General features: G+C 41.1%; 1 protein-coding gene across 2 annotated transcripts; it reads right to left on the bottom strand.

The window, feature by feature from the left end:
* Positions 1–2,108: 2,108 nt before the first annotated feature.
* Positions 2,109–18,549, bottom strand: LYVE1 (lymphatic vessel endothelial hyaluronan receptor 1). Of its 2 annotated transcripts, XM_047776298.1 has the most exons (6): positions 18,279–18,544; positions 13,091–13,262; positions 12,841–12,980; positions 5,427–5,741; positions 3,692–3,770; positions 2,109–3,170 (listed from the first exon to the last, which is right to left on the bottom strand). In XM_047776298.1, the coding sequence occupies exons 1-6, from the start codon at positions 18,364–18,366 to the stop codon at positions 2,984–2,986; spliced, it is 981 nt and encodes a 326-aa protein (XP_047632254.1). In that variant the 5' UTR covers positions 18,367–18,544; the 3' UTR covers positions 2,109–2,983. The 2 variants fall into 2 exon arrangements, with proteins under 2 accessions (XP_047632254.1, XP_047632252.1); XM_047776296.1 differs by lacking the exon at positions 2,109–3,170 and having other exon boundaries at positions 3,436–3,770; positions 18,279–18,549.

The following is an 18,549-nucleotide window of genomic DNA, read 5'->3' as shown; positions in this document are numbered from 1 at the left end:
ATGAGGATGTGGGTCCGATCCCTGGCCTCGCACAGGGAGTTAAGGATCCAGCATTGCCATGAGCTGAAGTGTAGGGCACAGATGCAGCTCAGATCCAGCATTGCTGTGGCTGTGGCTGTGGCATAGGCTGGCAGCTGAAGCTCTAATTCTACCCCTAGGCCGGGAACTTCCTTATGCTGCAAGTATGGCCCTAAAAAGAAAAAAAAAATCCAGTTTTCTAATTAATAAAAGATGATGGTAATAATCCTTCTCAGAGAAGAAACAGTGATTAAATAGAACATGTGAAAAATGACTGTCACTTAGTAGATGCTCAAGAATGATAATTTTCTTCCTTCCTTTCTTCCTTCTTATTTTCTTTCTTCTGTAATGATGAAAGTTACACATTTTCATCCATATTTTTGCAATTGATATTTGGGCTGTCTAGCAATTATATGTGGTGAGGTAGGGTTTACTTTTTTCCTCCTTCCTCCTCCTGAATTTGTTCTGCTGACATTTATTCCTGTATAAATTGATAGAAGATGATAGTATCGTAATAAATGGCAGATGTTCACAGATGGGAGACCCTGTGTGGGAGATCTGATTATTTTCCGGCTAACACACATAGAAGGAAGACTACTAAGTTAGTCTCATTCCCCCTTTTTCCTTCTTCACTCTCTGAGAACTGGATGAGGCTGAAAAAGTTTAAGGACTGACAAACCAGAGTCTGAACTCTAGACCTCAAGGCCAGGCAGGTTGCAAATAGTGAAATGGGCTGGGTATGGGGAAAAAAAGTGATAGTGTTAGAAAATCCACAGGAAATGGCACCTTTACTTTGGTGTGAGGGTGCGATAGAGAGTAATGAGGGCTGCAGTGAGATAGAAAGAGCATTGCCCATTTAAATGAGGCAGCCACTGCTCTGTATCAGCAATGATGGCTATGAGGGAATACGGGTCCTCCAGTACCATATCTTGCTTGTTTTCAGGGGAACAGAAATATAAATAGGTGAAATCTCTTGATGTTAAATTCTTGGCAGTTAAACCAGATTTTATTATTATTATTATTTGCTTTTTTTTTTCTTTCTGGGCTGCACCTGTGGCATATGAAGGTTCCCAGGCTAGGGGTCAAAATGGAGCTGCAGTTGCCAGCCTATACCACAGCCACAGCAATGCCAGATCCGAGGTGTCGGCAACCTACACCACAGCTCATGGCAACGCCGAATCCTTAACCCATTGGATGAGGCCAGGGATTGAACCTGCATCTTCATGGATACTAGGCACATTTGTTTCTGCTGAGCCACAACGTTAACTCCCTAAACCAGATTTTAAGATAATACTCGAGGCCAGCCATGAAAGACTCTGTCAGCAGGTTATGGCCTCTGAACTGAAAGGCTCATGGAATTGTGGGGTGCCTGATATGGGGAAGAAGAAATTAGCAGTTTAAGAGGGAAAGGCAAGAGAGAGAGAGAAAGCTAGAGAACCAGAACAAACGAGCTATCCTGAATCACCAGCTCCCTGTGAACTCTGAAACAGATTGCAATATAGGACCTGAATCTGAAGTTAAAGACTAATTTATGTGTGTGTACTCGACCTACCTAAATAAGCCTATCTGAAGCAAGAATAGCCCCACTTGATGATGTGATGCATGTACTACTGGGTTTACAAATGTATTTCAGTGATCAAAGTTGTCTCTCTTACTTTGGCAAACAACAGATTACCTCAATTTTGCATGAAAGGTATAATGCATCTATGTAAAAAAGAAAGCAACGAAATTTTCTAAATGCTTTTATTTTTTCAGCACAAATATTTCTGCATCTCTCAGGCTCCTTTTGCTGGAAAATAGGAAAACTAGTGATACATTTAGTAATGACTTTAAAAAATGTGCTTCAGTGTATAGAGGTAATAAAGTAGTTTTCAGATATGCTAATAATAAATTAAGGTTATAATGGTGGCCATATTAATGAGAAAATAATGAGTAAGTTAGTCTCACCAAAGAAAAATTGGTTTTAGAAGTGGATAAGCTGGGGATATCAACACTGAAGAAAAATTAGCTTCATACTTCATTCCACTATATGCAATTTTTGATGAATAATATTCAATTGCAGAATGTAGTAACTTGCACAGCACCTGACATAGAGTAGGCGTTTAGCAAATGTTTATTAAATTTGACTTCTTTTTAACACTAATTTTTTTTCAGTAATAATTTCTATAACTTGGCAAAAACAGACATTTGTAAGATTTGAGGGGGTTTCATGTGAAAGTATATTCTTCTAAAGAAAATAGCAGCAGGAGAAAGAGAGCACAGTAAGTGTGTATAGGTTTTAAAAAAGTGATTCCAACTCAGTTATTCAGAGATGAAGACTTTGACCCTGTCTGTATTTATAATCCTTACTGATAAACACTATCAATATCCTCAGCCTCATCCTTTTTCTCTATTTCTTTTGGCTATTGGGTTGCAAGTCATGGGAATCTCCATGGCCTTCAGGTGCTAAATTTTTCCTTCCTTCTTTTGCTCTTGCCTGGCTCAGAAAGACATGCCAGGTGGTGTAAGTGTTTCCTTTCCAGAGCTGAAGAAAGGATCTGGGCCGTGGAGTCAGTCAACAGTCAAAGCCTTGATCTCAATGATTTCTTGGCTCTTGACTCACCTATTCTCAGGCAGCCTAAAGGCCTCTTGACAGACACGTTCTGTTGAGCTGTTATAGGTCCTGGTGCTTTGCACAAGCACCTCTCTCCCACTGAGATTATTTTTAGGACATGACCGGGCTAGAAAGGTAGTGGGAAGCTTTGGAGGTAGCAGAAAGAGGATCCAGAAAGGACTGCAGTGAGAAAAAGGGAATTCCCTTTGGTGAATTCCAGAGTCCAACGGTAGCCCTGAGCTGATGTGAGTTAGGACCCGAGGGTGGACTTTCTTATTTGGGTCCCTGACCCTTTTAGTTTCCCCGGCTGGGACCAGGATGTGTATCAGGAAGGAAATCAGCCTCAAGTGTGTCCTCTCATTTCTTTTTCATCTAAACTTCAGCTTCCAGGCACCTCACTGTGGTTTTGGGTGTCCTCTTGAGCTCCTCTGGCTTTTTATCCAGTATCTTTGATTCCTCATTCAGGTTGTTATCATCGGCCTTCTCCTCCTTCACCACTTTAGTTTCAATCATTTCCTTCTGCTGATTTTTGTTTGTAAAAGGGAACGCCTTCACATACCTGCAGGCACAGACATAAACTGAAAGTGAGGGACTTCTATGGATCACATAGAACAACAGATAACGTGTTGTGATGGCCCATATTGGTATAATACACAGGGTACCTTTATTTCAGAGAGATGCTAACACACGCACACTCAAATACCTCAATCCATCCCCACCTGAATGGGTTCCTTTAGGGGGGCTGAAAGTTCCCAGGCTAAACTCACAACCCTCTCATCAAAAACGAATACTTGAAAATCAAATAAAGCAAATACATTTTCCCCTAGATGTTAATGTTTTATTTTTGTTCTTTTACATTCAAAGGAACAGCCATTGATCTGTATCTAAAGGCTGGATAACATACACATGTTGAAATAGTAGGAAAGTCTGGGTGGATCGGTGAGGTAGGGGAGAAAGTCTACAGTATAAGAGGACCACCATCTCCATTTGGACCAAGGAAATGCTACTAACGACCCTGGATAAACACAAGATATGGATGTGAAAAAGATGACAAGACCAACCGTGTGCCAACGACCCCACCTTTTGACGTAGCAAACTGCGAGGCCAGCTGCAGCAGCAAAGAAGAGGAGCGCGAGCACCAGCAGGGCCGTGGGAATACCTAGGGGAAGAGACAGACATAGGGCCTGTTTGTCCTTCAAGTAGATGTTGGTGTGATTCATCCCTACACATGATGGAAAACAGGGACAGAGCAGAAGAAGAGCCTCCTCTGTGGCCACACAGGGGTCGTTAGGGTGTTGGGCCCAAATGTGCTTCTTGGTTTCTTGCTCATAGAATCCTTGGCTTTGCCTCTCCTGCTCTATTCTATCTGTTGCAATATGATGGAGTCCATTTCCTCTGTGGCTTTGAGATGACAGGTTTGGAGCAAATTAAGTGTAAGACCCTTCCTTTTAAATAGGAAAACAAATCATAGGCATTTAAGGTGTGTATATATATATGGACTTAAAACTTCTACCTAGTAATAGAGAGTAATTTCTTTTTAAAAGTCTTTGCATTTTAAAAGTGAAGAAAAGAGTGTGAAGAAAAGGCAACCTGCCTACACTGTTGGTAGGAATGTAAACTGGTACATCCACTAGGGAAAACATCATGGATGTTCCTTAAAAAACTAAAAATAGAGTTACAATATGACCCAGCTATTCCACTTCTGGGCATATTTCCAGACAAAAGCATAATTCAAAATGATACATGTACCCCAGTGTTCACCGCGGTACTATTTACAATAGTCAAGACATGGAAGCAACCTAAATGTCCATTGACAGAGAAATGGATATCGAAGACGTGGTACATATATACAATGGAATATTACTCAGCCACAAAAATGAAATAACATCATTTGTAGCAACACGGATGGACCTAGAGACTATCACAGTAAGTGAAGTCAGACAGAGAAAGACAAACATCATAGATCATTTATATGTGGGATCTAAAATAATGATACAAATGAACTTATTTATAAAACATAGACACACAGACTTTGAAAACAAACTTGTGGTTATCGAAGGTGAAAGGTGAGGGGTGGGGAGGGATAAACTAGGAGTTTGGGATTAAGGAGTTCCCATCGTGGCTCAGCAGAAATGAATATGACTAGCATCCAGGAGGATGCAGTTTTGATCCCTGGCCTTGATCAGTGGGTTAAGGATCTGGTGTTGCCATGTGCAGTGGTATAGGTTGGAGACACAGCTCAGATCCCTTAGTTGCTGTGGCTGTGGCGTAGGCCAGTGGATGCAGCTCTGATTCGACCCCTAGCCTAGGAACCTCCATATGCCATGGGTGCAGCCCTAAAAAAGATTTACACACACACACACACACACACACACACACTACTATATAAACTAGATAATCCACAAGGACCTACTGTACAGCACAGGGAACTCTACTCAATATTCTGTAATGACCTATATGGGAAAAGAATATGAAAAGGAATAGATGTATGTGTATGTATAACTGAATCACTTAGCTGTACATTTGAAACTAGCATAGTATTGTAAATCAACTATACCCAATATAAAATAAAATTTTGAAAAAAGTGAAGCCACTTTATACTCATGATTTTTAGTTTAATCATTAAGGTTTTTTAGACACCTCAAGTTCTACGACTTTATGAAATTCGAATTGCATTAAGATTTTATTTATATTTGGCAGGCCCTGAGCACCCAGTCAGGATTTAGATTAGCTTCTCTGTTTTATACACACGTGCACGCGCACACACACACACACACACACACACACACACACAATGCAGACAGAAAATTTTTACCTCCAAACCCAACAGCTTCATTCTTGAATGCTGTCCTGTTTTCAATATACAGTTCAGTTTCTGTAGATATGGTGCTAGTTTCCATAAAAGCTTCTGTTATGCAAATTAATTTTCTTTTCCGTGGAGTAGAAGTGGTAGCCAGAGGAAGACTAGTGGTTGCCACAGTGGACATAACAGAGGAAGAAGGCCCATCGGTAGATGATGATGATGTTCTGTCACTGACAGTCATTTCTGTTGTGTATGGTGCAGTGTTGGTGTTGAATGTGGGATCATTGGTGGGGATAATTTCTGGAATGCATGAGTTAGTCCTAGTATCTGTCAAGGGAGGGAAGAGTGAAATAACAAGTAAGTATTGCAACAGCCTCCTAACTCATCTTTCAGCCTCTCGTCTTACTCCTCTCTGAGTCCCTTATACTACAGCTGGAATGGTCTTATAAAAATGCAAATTGATATTGCTTCAAATGGCATTATTTTGTACTTTTTTATGGCTGAGTAGTATTCCATCGTATATATGTGCCACATCTTCTTAATCTATTCATCTGTCAGTGGACATTTATGTTGTTTCCATGTCTTGGCTATTGTGAATAGTGCTGTAATAAAAATAATGCCATTTGCAGCAACATGGATGCAACTAGAGATTCTAATACTAAGTGAAGAAAGTCAGAAAGAGAAAGACAAATACCATATAATATCACTTATACATGGACTCTAAAATATGGCACAAATGATCCTATCTACAAAGCAGAAACAGATCACGAACACAGAGAGCAGACTTGTGGTTACCAGGGAGGAGGGGGGAAGAGAGTGGGATGGACAGAGAGTTTTGAGGTGGTAGATGCAAACTATTATGTTTAGAATGGATAATGGGTTCCTATTGTACAGCACAGTGAACTATATACAATCTCTTGGGTTAGAATGGAAAAAAAGGATGTATATTTATGTGTGACTAGGTCATTTTGCTGTACAGCAGGAATTGAAGGAACATTGTAAATCAACTATATTTTAACAAGAAAATTTTAAAAAATGCAAATCAAATTGTATGGCTTCCTTCTTTAGAATCCGTCTATGCATGGCCTCTACTGCATGGCCTGTAAGGCTCTCCATGATCTGGCCCTGCTGACATGGCCAGCCTCACCTAATAAGTCCTCCTCTCATTCCCCCACCAGACTGCAATTCCTTCAGGTCTTTGATATGCTTTCTGTCACATCCCATCCTTTGACCAGGATGCTTTCTTCACCTGTAAGACTCTTGGCACCCTGTTTATTTAGCTCTCCCTTGTTCTCCAGGTCTCATATTGAACATCTCTTCCTTAGGCAGACTTGATGACTAGACTGGGTCCCTAGACATATGTTCTTGTACCTCTTTGTGCTTACCTCGTCATGATTCTCATTACACTGCTCCCCTCTGGACAGTGAGCTCCCTGGAGGAAGGACCCCTATCTGTCTTGGTCATTATGGTATATGCCTGGCACATCGTACATGCTCGATAAATTTGATGAATAAAGGAAGGAAGGAAAAATGAAATGAAGAAAGGGGTAGATGGGGAGACCAAATATACACATCTACAACTTCAGGACAAAGATCTATGAAAACCAAATTTTCTCATCAAACATTTTCTCTGTTCTCATCAAAAAAATCTTTTAAAAAAGGAGGGAGGGGGCAGAGGAGGGATGTAGGTTTATTCTTCAATCTGTTGAATGTGATAGAAAGGAAACTAACATTGGTTGAACATCTTGCTCTGAGTTAACCATGACACTTCATTCAACAATTTTATACAACTCTCACTGATACAGGAAGAAAGTGACATTCAGAGAAATTAAATAACTTGCCCAAAGTCACATAGTCAGTAAATGACAGAGCCATGCGATATAATACAATATGCATTTGCATCTATTTTACACCCCTAGTTATGAGTGGCAACGGGTAGCCTCAGCTGGAATGTTAGTTATGAAAAAAAGATTATTCTATTATTTTTGAATATTAAGTAAAAATTACCATTCAAGGCTGTCGTAAATATGATAAAACATTTCGACCATATACACACATTCAGTCAGTATTTTATACTATTCGCTTTACTTTGAACAGACCTCCACTCAAATAGACATCATCCTTGACCTATGCCCTGAATTTTAGCTACATTTCCCATTCTCAAGCATGTGCTTCAAAAAGTGAACTTTTTTTTATATCTGGGGAAAAAACATACTGAACACAATATACTGTGCTGGGCACTGACAAGACAGAGACAAATAAGGCATGATTCCTGTTTCCAGGAGGACAGAAGGACTTTGATGAGGGTAGGGGAAAGTCACTGGGGATTCACAGAGGAGATGGCATTTGAGCAGGTCTGGAGGGTTAACACGCTCCTTCAACAAATATTTGTTGAGCTCCACTCTGTGCCAGGCACTGTGCTAGGTGCAAAAAAGGCCAAGTTCCTGGTCCTAAGGGTCTTCTATGCTACTGAAAGGAAGAAGAGGGATGATTTTAAAAAAATAAGCCAAGAAATTTCTGAGGATGATAAATGCTGAGAAGATAATGAAACAGGATAAGGACCACACTGGAAGGCGTTGGATGGGATCAGATACTTTGGATAAGGTGGTAAGAGTAGGTCTCTTTGGGGAGATGATACTTAAGCGGAGACCTGAATAATGAAAAGAAGTCAGTCATTGAAGATCTAGGGCAAAAACCTTCCAGGTAAAGAGAACAGGAAGTTCAAGAGCCTACAGTTGAATAATCTCAGCATGTCAGATGAATAAAAGGCCAGAATGGCTGGAATAGAGCTCCAGCTCTTATAGTATAGAAAAGAGAATAGGATGTCTCAGTCAATAAGACTAGCATGACCCAGGGATTCCCTCGTGGTCTAGCAGTTAAGCATCCTGTGTTGTCACTACTGTGGCTTGGGTATGAACCCTAGCTGAGAACTTCCACATGCCACAGACGTGGCCAAAAAAAAAAAAAAAAAAAAAAAAAAAACCTAGTGCGACTCAAGAATCCAAAAGTTTGAAAGTGTAGGTGTGCTCGAAAATGATAAGAAGAAAAATCTGGCTAGAGTGTAGAGTGTGTGTATGGGAGGGAGCAAGAAAGACTGCAAGTAGGAGATGAGTCTGGAAAGATAGGTTGGAGCCGGAATGTAAAAGAGTTATAATTGCCATGGTCAAGGATATGGAATTTATGCTGCAGGAGAAGGAATTTTCAGCTGGGGTCCGCAAACCTCCCAACTGATGTACAAAAGTTCTAATACATGCCTAGTTTAATGTGCAAAAGAGCAAAAGGCTTCAGGGTTCCCATCAGATTCTGAAAAAAGGAAGCCACACAAGGCTGGGGAGCAGAGGAGCAATAGAATCATCAGTGGAGGTATGAAACACTGAGGAGAACACAACCAGGAGCCAAGAAGGAGAATATTGTAATAGCACAGAAATAGGGGAACCTGGAAGTACCTGGAATTCTAAGACTTATGTCATAGAGAGCTTCTAGAGAAAAGTGATTCTCAACTCTGACTGTGGGTTAGAATCATCCAGGGAGCTTTTAAAAATATTCATGCCAAACAACTATAAATATAATAAAATGCATTGAGTTAATAAAAAAAAAAAAGAAACTCATGCCAAAAACCCACCCTTGGCCTGGTATGTTGCTGATGTGTGGTCCTTACCAGGGAAGATGCAACATGGAAGTGGCAGGGCTCGAGATTTATATCCTGGCTCTGTCCCTCACTGACTGCGACCACAGCAAGGTACATTCTAAGCATCAGTTACCTCTCCTGGAAAGTAGAAGTGATACACTTGACTTGTATCATTTTACCAAGGACTGATGCAGCAGTAAATGTGTAGGGCCTAGCCGAACCTATGACATAATATGTAAGATCTGTAAGAATCAGTTCCTTTGCATCTGTGTTCCTGAAGTGTAGCCAAGAAGGATACCATGTGAGAGAGCAGCAGCAGTCTGGTCCTGTGGTCCCTAACTGGTTGAGAATACAGGGTGTCTCTTCTGGAAGTGTTAGGACCTGGCTCTCTGTCCCTCCAGACTATAAATACAATTTCTTTGGAATGTGCCAAGTGCGCTGATAAACATGAAACACAGTGTGATTGGAATCCAAGAGGATATATAGGCATCGGGAGTAAGGGAAGGCTTCCTGAAGAAGATGCACTTGAAAGTGAATAAAGAGGACAAATTAGCCAGGTGATGAGGAAGAGGGGCATGTAGCAGAGAGAATAGCATGAAACAGATGGTACACACAGAGCATTAAGGGCTCTTTGGTCTGATCCCCAAAGCTCACAAAGATAGCAATAGAAAGATAATTAGGATAAGGTTTAAAGTCAGATATAAGGTTACTCTGTTCACCAGAACTCACAAGATAGCAATAAAAAAGTAAAGAAAACAAACAAAAAAACCATATAGGGTGAGTTCAGGATTAGTGTTAGTATAAGGGTTAGATCCGCTCTGATCGTCACGAAGATGGCAGACAGAAGCAGGTGAATCTAACTTATTTCAAAACAATAACATAACCACACAGAGTAGCAAATTTTCTCAAGTCATTTTTGCACACAATTTTCCGACAGTACATCCTTAGACGGCTATCTTCTGAGTACAAAAAAAAATGCAAAGGAATATCAAATTCCATTCAGTAGGGTTATTATTCCTAATAATGGCTTTATAATTTTGAAAATATTGTAGGATAAGAAAATACATTAACATTATTTATTGGGAAGAAAGGTTTTCCATATTAGAGAAAAAAAGATGCAAGTATAAAACAAAATAAACAAAGAAAAAACTTGAATTATTAAATTTGAGTTGGAAACATAAATGCAAAATGCATATATATATTTTCTAGCTTACCACTCAAAAGAAGCAATAAAAATGAGAATAGTTATTAAAAAGAACTAAGGACCATTAAAAAGAACTAAGGACCATTCTCCATTCCCCCCTTGGAGAAATAAATGACTGATGCCATGTCTGGAAAAGAGAAAGAACAAAGTGAGCCTGAGAAGTGTTATTATGACTTGCTCAAATACTAAAGGGATGAAAGACACAAGAGTAAACTAGGAGGGACTCCCACTTGTTGAACTGGGGCCAATTTGAGCATCAAAAAGAATACAAGAATAATAACTGTAAAGCTTATTACAACATTGAACACACAAAGTAAAATGCCATGTGCCTATGATGGTATAAGGGGGAGGGAGGAGGGGTGTGTGTGTGTGAGAGAGAGAGAGAGAGAAGTGGGGGAGGAAGGGAGGGAGGTAGAGAGATTCTTCTTTATCCAAGATTGCCCGCTAATAAATGTAGAATGAAGAATAGATTTAGAAAAGTATCATTTTAGGAGTTCCTGTTGCGGCTCAGTAGGGGTGAACCTGACTAGTATCCATGAGGACATGGGTTTGATCCCTGGCTCTGCTCAGTGGGTTGAGTATCCAGCGTTGCCACGAGTTGTGGCACAGGTCACTGATGTGCCTTGGATCTGGCGTTGCTGTGGCTGTGGTGTAGGCCAGCGGCTGCGGTTCCAATTTGACCCCTAGCCTGGGAAACTCCATGTGCTGCAGGTGCAGACCTGAAAAGACAAAGAAGAAAGAAAGAAAAGAAAATTAGCATTTTGCAGCCCTGTATGTAATAATTGATTCCAGCAGGAATCATCAGTATTTGCTTGAACTACTAGGTAAAAAAATGATTGAGGGGTCAGAATCTTTGCACGGTGCCAAAATATCACACTCTAGGTTTGATACTCATTACAAAGGGGAAATAGATACCTTTCTGAGTTAATTAGAACGTCTGGCAGCTGCCATCTTATTTAAATGATCAAAGTTAGCATATTAATAGTGGAATATACTGACATGAAATGCTTTATGATATGATCTAAAGGACATGATATCATCTATGAAGTATTTTTGCCCAGCATAGTGAACAGGAGTCTAATCAAGCTTCTGCCCTTCACTTTAAGTATATGGGAAGTAGGGAATGGCAGGACAAGTTAAATGAATCCACGAGGAAACATGCAAACCCAGGTCATCTTCCCTGAATCCTTTTTTTTTTTTTTTTTTATGGTGGGTGGTCCTTCATAGTCACTACCAACCAGGCAGCAGATAGGACAGAGTTATCTTTTTTTTTAATTTATTTTTACACACTTTTTATTCCTATACACAGAGTTTATTTTATGCCTCTCCTCTTACTACTAACATGCCCCAACTCATTTTGTTGAGCCCAGAGGGCTAGGGGTCCTTTCATTGCACAGATAGCAGGCAGGAAGGTCAGACTGCTAAAAGGCCAGGCCACTTGACAGGCATGGGCTGGCTATGAGATAAGTAGGCAGGCAGACCACCAATTCTCTAGCCAAAAGTGACAGGCAGAAGAGGCAGAGGAGGGGAAAAAGGATGCTGGGGGCAGGTGGCGGGGGGGATGTGGGAAGAAGCTTTATATTCCAGTCTTGACTCTGCCACTGACTAACTGCAGGACTTTGAATAAGCCAAACCTCCATTCTGAGCTACAATCATTTCATCTGTGAAGTGAGGGAAATGGACAAAGCCTCTTTCAGGGACCTTCGTAGGTCAAGGCCCCCTGATTCAGAGAACTCCTTGGACCTTACGCTGCCTTTAGGCCACAAAAATTGCTGGTATACTTTTATCCCCTGGATCTTAGAGAATGAGCCCTGAGCCATCTGACCTTTAGAAGGTCCGATTTATGAGTACGTGTGAAGAGTACTCAAACAGAAATTTTTACAATCAAGTAAGGGCAAGCATTCAGGCAAAGGAAAACTTTCTGAGAAGTTACTTAGGTAGAGTAAGTAACTTCTCAGCTAAGGTGGCTGAGGTCCCAAACACAGTTAAAGGGATGACCATGTGACCTTGGGCAAATCCGTTCTGTTTTCTAGCTTTAATTCCTCCCTTCACAAACTGAAAATTGGGTCTTGTTCTTAAAAAACATCAAATGTAGCATCTGAACTTCTACTCCTTAGTGGAATGTGGGATAATGGGAAGAGATCTATGTGTGAATCTTCATAGCAAGGAGACCTCAGACAAACATAGTTATGTCCTCTGAGCTGAGTTTTTTCATCTGCAAAATACATGGATGATAATGCCCATCTCCTAGGGAGATTGTCAAGGTTGGGCAAGATAACTTTGTGCATTGCACTGTCCATCGTGGATGTTTCTTTTCCCTTCTTGTTTCTCTTAGAAGGTGGCAGGGGCTGGGTACCGGACCCTCTGGGCATGCCCTCTCCCTATGTCGCCCATCTGTCATATTTTCCCTGTTTCCTCTGATGGGCACACTGCCACCTCCAGCCTGGTCAAAGAGGCAGTCTTAGGAGGATTCAACAGCCATCACTGTGATTACTTCTGCTGCTGCTCAGGCTAACTCCTCCTAGCCAGGTCACAGAGCTGGAGAAACTTGGAGAAAACATGCCACAAGGGAGAAAACACGCAGATCGGACTTACCAGATGAGTTGTGACAATAGGCCTTGAACTTCTGACTGAGGGAATGTCTCCAAACCAGGACGCCCTTCCCATTCTTCCCACACTTGGGGTTCGGGTAAATCCGAGGGATGACCAAGAACTGATCTTTCACCCATCCATAGCTGTAACAGAGCACATACAAACTGAGTGGAGGCGTTTGCTCTCTATGGCTGAACAAGAACACAGAGCCATAAGAGCTCCCGCTGGGTTTGGGAATCCAGCTGTTTCTCACCTGCAGGTCTCAAAGCCAGATTTCCTTGCTGCTTCAACTTGGTCTTTGCTGGCCAAAGTTAGTCCCACCAGCCTACAGGCCTCCTGGGCTTCTGTGAAATTCAGCTGTAACTGTGTGTTTTTGTTCACCAGGGTGACCCCCATGATTCTGCATGGTCCTGAGATGGAAAGCTCTGCAAAGGAATCACAGAGGCCCTCAGTGTGCCGCTGTCCTCGCCCCAGCCCTCAGGCTCTCCTTCCTAGTGGAATATAATTGTCTCGACATAGCAGCTGGGATTGAAGTTTAGAAATAACAAGACAGGGAGTTCCTCTTGTGGCTCAGCAACAGGAACTCGACTAGTATCCATGAGAACCTGGGTTTCAGCCCTGGCCTCGCTTAGTGGGTTAAGGATCCGGCATTGCTGTAGGCTGTGGTATAGATCACAGATGTGGCTTTGAATCGGCATTGCTGTGACAGCTGCAGCTCCGATTCATTCAACCCCTAACCTTGGGAACATTCATAGGCTACAGGTGTGGGCCTAAAAAGCAAAAAGAAAAAAAAAGAAAGAAAAAAAAAGAAAAAAGAACCAACAAGACATAGACCAGGCATTTCCCACAAGGACATCCTGCTGAGTTAGGAGGGTGCTTGCCCTGATCTATGCTGTACCTCTCACCAGGCCTGAGTCCATCATCTCTCACTGCATTAAAGTGCCTTGTTCATTACACAGAAGCTTCCTGGGGCGGAGTCTAGGGGATGCTAGTTACTTCATCTCTTTGAGCCTCAGTTTCCAAATTTAGAAAATGAAAGATAGCAACAGCTATTGTATAGGGTAGTGAAAGCTGAATGAGTTAATTTGAATAAAAATGCTCATCAAAGTGCCTGACACATAGTAGGTGCTCAATAAATCACAACATAGTGGCATTACGTTATCTTCAAAGCATTTTGGTTTTAGTCTGCTAATGATGGATCTCTCTGGAGAACCTGAGGCTGTTGAACAATTAAGATATGAATAATATCTTACTCAAAAACTAATGAATCTGAGCATTCTTTTGATTCCTTCCCTTTGGGTTCCGGGATTCATAGATCTGTATGAAGTTGCAAAGTTGCATTTGCATTCTGCTGCTTTATTTCTGTTGGACTTCATCCACAAAAGCCCATAAAAGAGAATTTCAATCTCCCAAGTAATTGCTTGAACATAAATCTGTGCACTGGATGCCCAGTAAAATGTTTTGATTATTGTCCAAGTTGGTATTTGAAGGACGTTTCTTATAATGATACTTTTTAAAAAACTATTTACCAATTCAGTACTAAAATATACCTATCCTTGGAGTTCCCATCTTGGCGCAGCGGAAACGAATTCGACTAGGAACCATGAGTTTGCGGGTTCAATCCCTGGCCTTGCTCAGTGGGTTAAGGATCCAGCGTTGCCATGAGCTATGGTGTAGGTCACAGACATGGCTCTGGCATAGGCCAGCAGCAACAGCCCTGATTAGACCCCTAGCCTGCGAGCCTCCATATGCTGTGGGTGTGGCCCTAAAAAGACAAAAGACAAAAATAAATAAATAAATAATAAAATACTTATCATTTAAAGGAGAAATACCAATACTAGGTATCTGTATTAATGTACATCTAATATATTTAGAATAATGGTCCATCTTTTTCACAATTATTTTTCAACTAGTAACTTATACCTCATTAATATGGCATAATACAATTGCTCTGATTAAAATGACTTTCAAATAACTGAAGTAGATTACAGCATTAAGATCTACTTGGGGTTAATAGATGCAGATTATTGCCTTTGGAATGGTTTAGCAATGAGATCCTTTTATGTAGCACTGGAAACCATGTCTGGTCACTTGGGATGGAGCCTGATAATGTGAGAAAAAAGAATGTTTACGTGTGTGTAACTGGGTCGCCACGCTGTACAGCAGAAAATTGACAAAACGCTGTAAACCAGCTATAATGGAAAAAAAATTAAAATCATTAAAAAGGATCTAATATTGGAGTTCCTGTTATGGCTCAGCAGGTCAAGAACCCAACCTAGAGTCCATGAGGATGTGGGCTCAATCCCTGGCTTTGCTCAGTGGGTTAGGGATCCAGCATAGCCACAAGCAGATGTGACCTGGATCTGGTGTTGGTGTGGCTGTGGCATAAGCCTGCAGCTGCAGCTCCAGTTTGACCCCTAGCCCAGAAACTTCCATATGCTGCAGGTGGGGCCGTTAAAAAAAAAAAGCTAATATTAAGTAAAATGTACTTACATAAGTGGTAAGCTTTGCTATAAATAAAATATTTATAGTGAAAAAAAAGGAAGTTTCTTTTTACAAACACGGAAGGAACATTTCTAAGTCCTCTGTGCTCTGGAGCAGGGAGTAAGAGAAGCGAAATGAATATGATGTATGGTATTTGTGAATAGCTTTGTTTGCTTCCAGACCCTGATCACAGTGGCAGAGAGCCAACACCCCAAATGGGTGTTTGTGACAGACCAGCCTCTTATGACTGTGTGCACTAATACTATACCTACACCAACACTGATGTTAATATCAATGCCAATGTTAATTGAAACTTCTATCACCTGTGGATGCTACTCTTTGCCAAAGCCGGTCTCTTTTAATGGAAAATTGAGGCTCGGGGAGATTAAGTAACTTTCCTGAGCCCAAGGATATAGAGCAACAAGGTGGCAGTTTGAGGGCACGAACCCAGTTATGATTGATGCTAAAACCCCATTCTTATCTAGGATACTGTTCTGCTGCCCGCTGTGCAATGGGGAGAAGAGGAACACACAGACACACATAACTAGAACTGACTCTTGGAACACACCCTTTGTCCTGAAATTTGGCTCCTTTAACTCAGAAGCTTGCTATTGCTCAAACCTCTATGGCTGCTTCTTTGGGAAAACCTATAGAGAAGGTATATTACTTACACTGTAATGCGGTCTTGGTACTCTCTCATCATACATCATATATCATTTTGATATATTTACATGTAAATAATGTAAATATTATTGTTATGAGTAATGACAGTCCTATCCGGGGCAACAGATCTAGCTTTAAATATTTCTTTTCTTAACTGGCTCTGGGACTTTGGGCAAGTTAGTGTTCTCACCTGTAAAGGAGGGATGGCTCCATCTTCTTTACAGAATTTTTTTTTTTTTTGGTCTTATTGCGTTTTTCTTGGGCTGCTCCCGAAGCATATGGCGGTTCCTAGGCTAGGGGTCAAATCAGAGCTGTAGCTGCCGGCCTGTGCCACAGACAGAGCAACGCGGGATCTGAGCCATGTCTGTGACGTACACCACAGCTCAGGGCAACGCCGGATCCTTAACCCTCTGAGGGAGACCAGGGACTGAACCCGCAACCGCATGGTTTCTAGTCAGATTCGTTAACCACTGAGCCACGACAGGAACTCCTTTACAGAATTTTTATCAGCGTTTTAAAACTACATAACTTGTACCTAGAGGAGGCTGGGTCCACAGTAGGCAGTCAAAAAATAGTAGATATTATGCTTTCCTGTTTAGGGACAAAAACGGAGAGCTAGAATCCAAGGGCTATTCCAGTAACCCCTTCCTAAAGTTTCCTTGGGAAACAGCCAGCATAATAGAAAGAGTATATACCTAGAATTCAGACAGTGCTGAAATCAAGCCCAAGCTTTATTATTTACCACCTTTATGACATCCAGCAAGGTACTTGGCCTCACTGAGCCTATTCCTTCATCTATGCATCTACATATGATATCTATCTATCATCTATCTATCTTTCTAAATTTTTTTTTTGGTCTTTTATCTTTTTAGGGCTGCGCCCGCAGCATATGGAGGTTTCCAGGGTAGGGGTTGAATCAGAGCTGAAGCTGCTGGCCTAGGCCACAGCCACAGCAATGCCAGATCCGAGGCACGTCTGCAACCTACACCACAGTTCATGGCAACACTGGATCCTTAACCCACTGGGCGAGGCCAGGGATCGAACCCACATCCTCATGGATGCTAGTCGGGTTCATCAACCACTGAGCCACGATGAGAACTCCCTGTCTTTCTGATCATAAGATGTTATATAATATATATATATGTGTGTGTATATGTATATAATATATATATATCTGCAACACACACACATACATCCTCAAAAATACTAATATCCATCCTCATTTAACTCATCCTCATCAACTACCTTTTCCACAATCATGGCTCTGTAAAACTATCAGTTGTTCCCCAAATTTTATTTCCCTCAGAAAAAGTTGGCCATTATTGAGGATGGTCCAAAGAGTGTGAGGAGTCAATATCAAAATCGAGGGTCACAATAGTTTGAGTGATGGCAGTATTTTGGGGAAAAGTGAACAGACTCCCAGGGGGATTCAAAGAGGGCTAATCTTATTTGAAAGTAACAGTTCTGGTATTTGAAAAAAATCAGTCATATAACTCTAACTTCCCTTATAAAACTGAATACAACAATATCTCAATCAACTCTGGATGTCTGTTCCCAACATATTTTATACCTCAGTATGGGCATCGTCCAGCATGGGAATACATAATTTTCCTTTTAAAGTGCTCATATTTTCATTTGCTCAGAGCTGTAATGAGTACTTGGTGGTTACAAATTTTTCTGCCTACAATGCAGAATGAGGTTACCATTTAGGCATTTCAAAAGCCCAAAAGTCATTTCAAGTCATTTTTTTTTTTTTGGTAGGGAGCTGAAGGCTAATTTTTAAACCTAAATTTTCACAGATTTTTTTCAGTTAATTTGCTATTTATTGCATATTAAAAACATGCATTCCATGGTAGTAAAACTGAAATTAAAATAATTATACTGATACTTTCGGAAATATAAAACAGGCCAATATTCTGTGAAAGTTAGCCATTACCTCCAGGCTTAGTGATTGTTCAACATTTTTCATCATGTTGAAACATTTTTGTTTATTCAATGAAACATTTTTTTAGACAAGTGCTCTCTCCTCAATGTTTTGTTTCAAAATATTCCCATTAAAAATATCACATAACCAAACGATAAAAAGCAAGATGATGTAAAGGTAAAGGAGAATCACTTTTGTGAAGTTGACAATTTGGTGAAAACATTTCTGGCAGAGCAGTACTGCCAATGAGATCTTCTGTTGATATTGAGGGCCACCCCCACCCCAGAAATTCAGTCACAGATTTAGCAGGCTTAGGACAGCTTGCAAGATCTTGCCTTGCTTCAGGTTGGCAATCTCGTAAGAAACCTACCTTCTGTGCGGAGAGCACCTTGGACCAGAAGCTGAGTGGTCCAGAGGGAAGCAAGAAGTAACAGCAAGTTGAAGTATTTGGCCATCATGCCTTTAGAGCCAGAGAAGCACCTCAGTGGGGCACCGGTCGTAACAGAAGCAGACAGTCACCCGTCTGGATGGAGAATTCTGAAAATATGTTGGGCACCCCCCCCCACTGCTCCACTTCATAACGGAGACAGGCGGATTTCCCTGCTTTCAAACTTCTGACTTGTCAAGGTCACTAGGGGAAA

The sequence above is a fragment of the Phacochoerus africanus genome, chromosome 4, assembly GCF_016906955.1.
Source record: "Phacochoerus africanus isolate WHEZ1 chromosome 4, ROS_Pafr_v1, whole genome shotgun sequence".
NCBI lineage: Eukaryota > Metazoa > Chordata > Mammalia > Artiodactyla > Suidae > Phacochoerus > Phacochoerus africanus.
Note: the sequence above shows the minus strand (reverse complement) of the source record. Positions and strands in the feature narration are given on the sequence as shown.

Excerpts from the sequence above, each read along its gene's own strand:
- LYVE1 (XM_047776296.1), bottom strand. The coding sequence starts at position 18,366 with ATGATGGCCAAATACTTCAACTTGCTGTTACTTCTTGCTTCCCTCTGG. Across the intron at positions 13,263-18,278 it reads AGGTGCTCTCCGCACAGAAG|AGCTTTCCATCTCAGGACCA; the intron begins GTAGGTTTCTTA and ends ATTCCTTTGCAG. Across the intron at positions 5,742-12,840 it reads CTATTGTCACAACTCATCTG|ATACTAGGACTAACTCATGC; the intron begins GTAAGTCCGATC and ends CTCCCTTGACAG.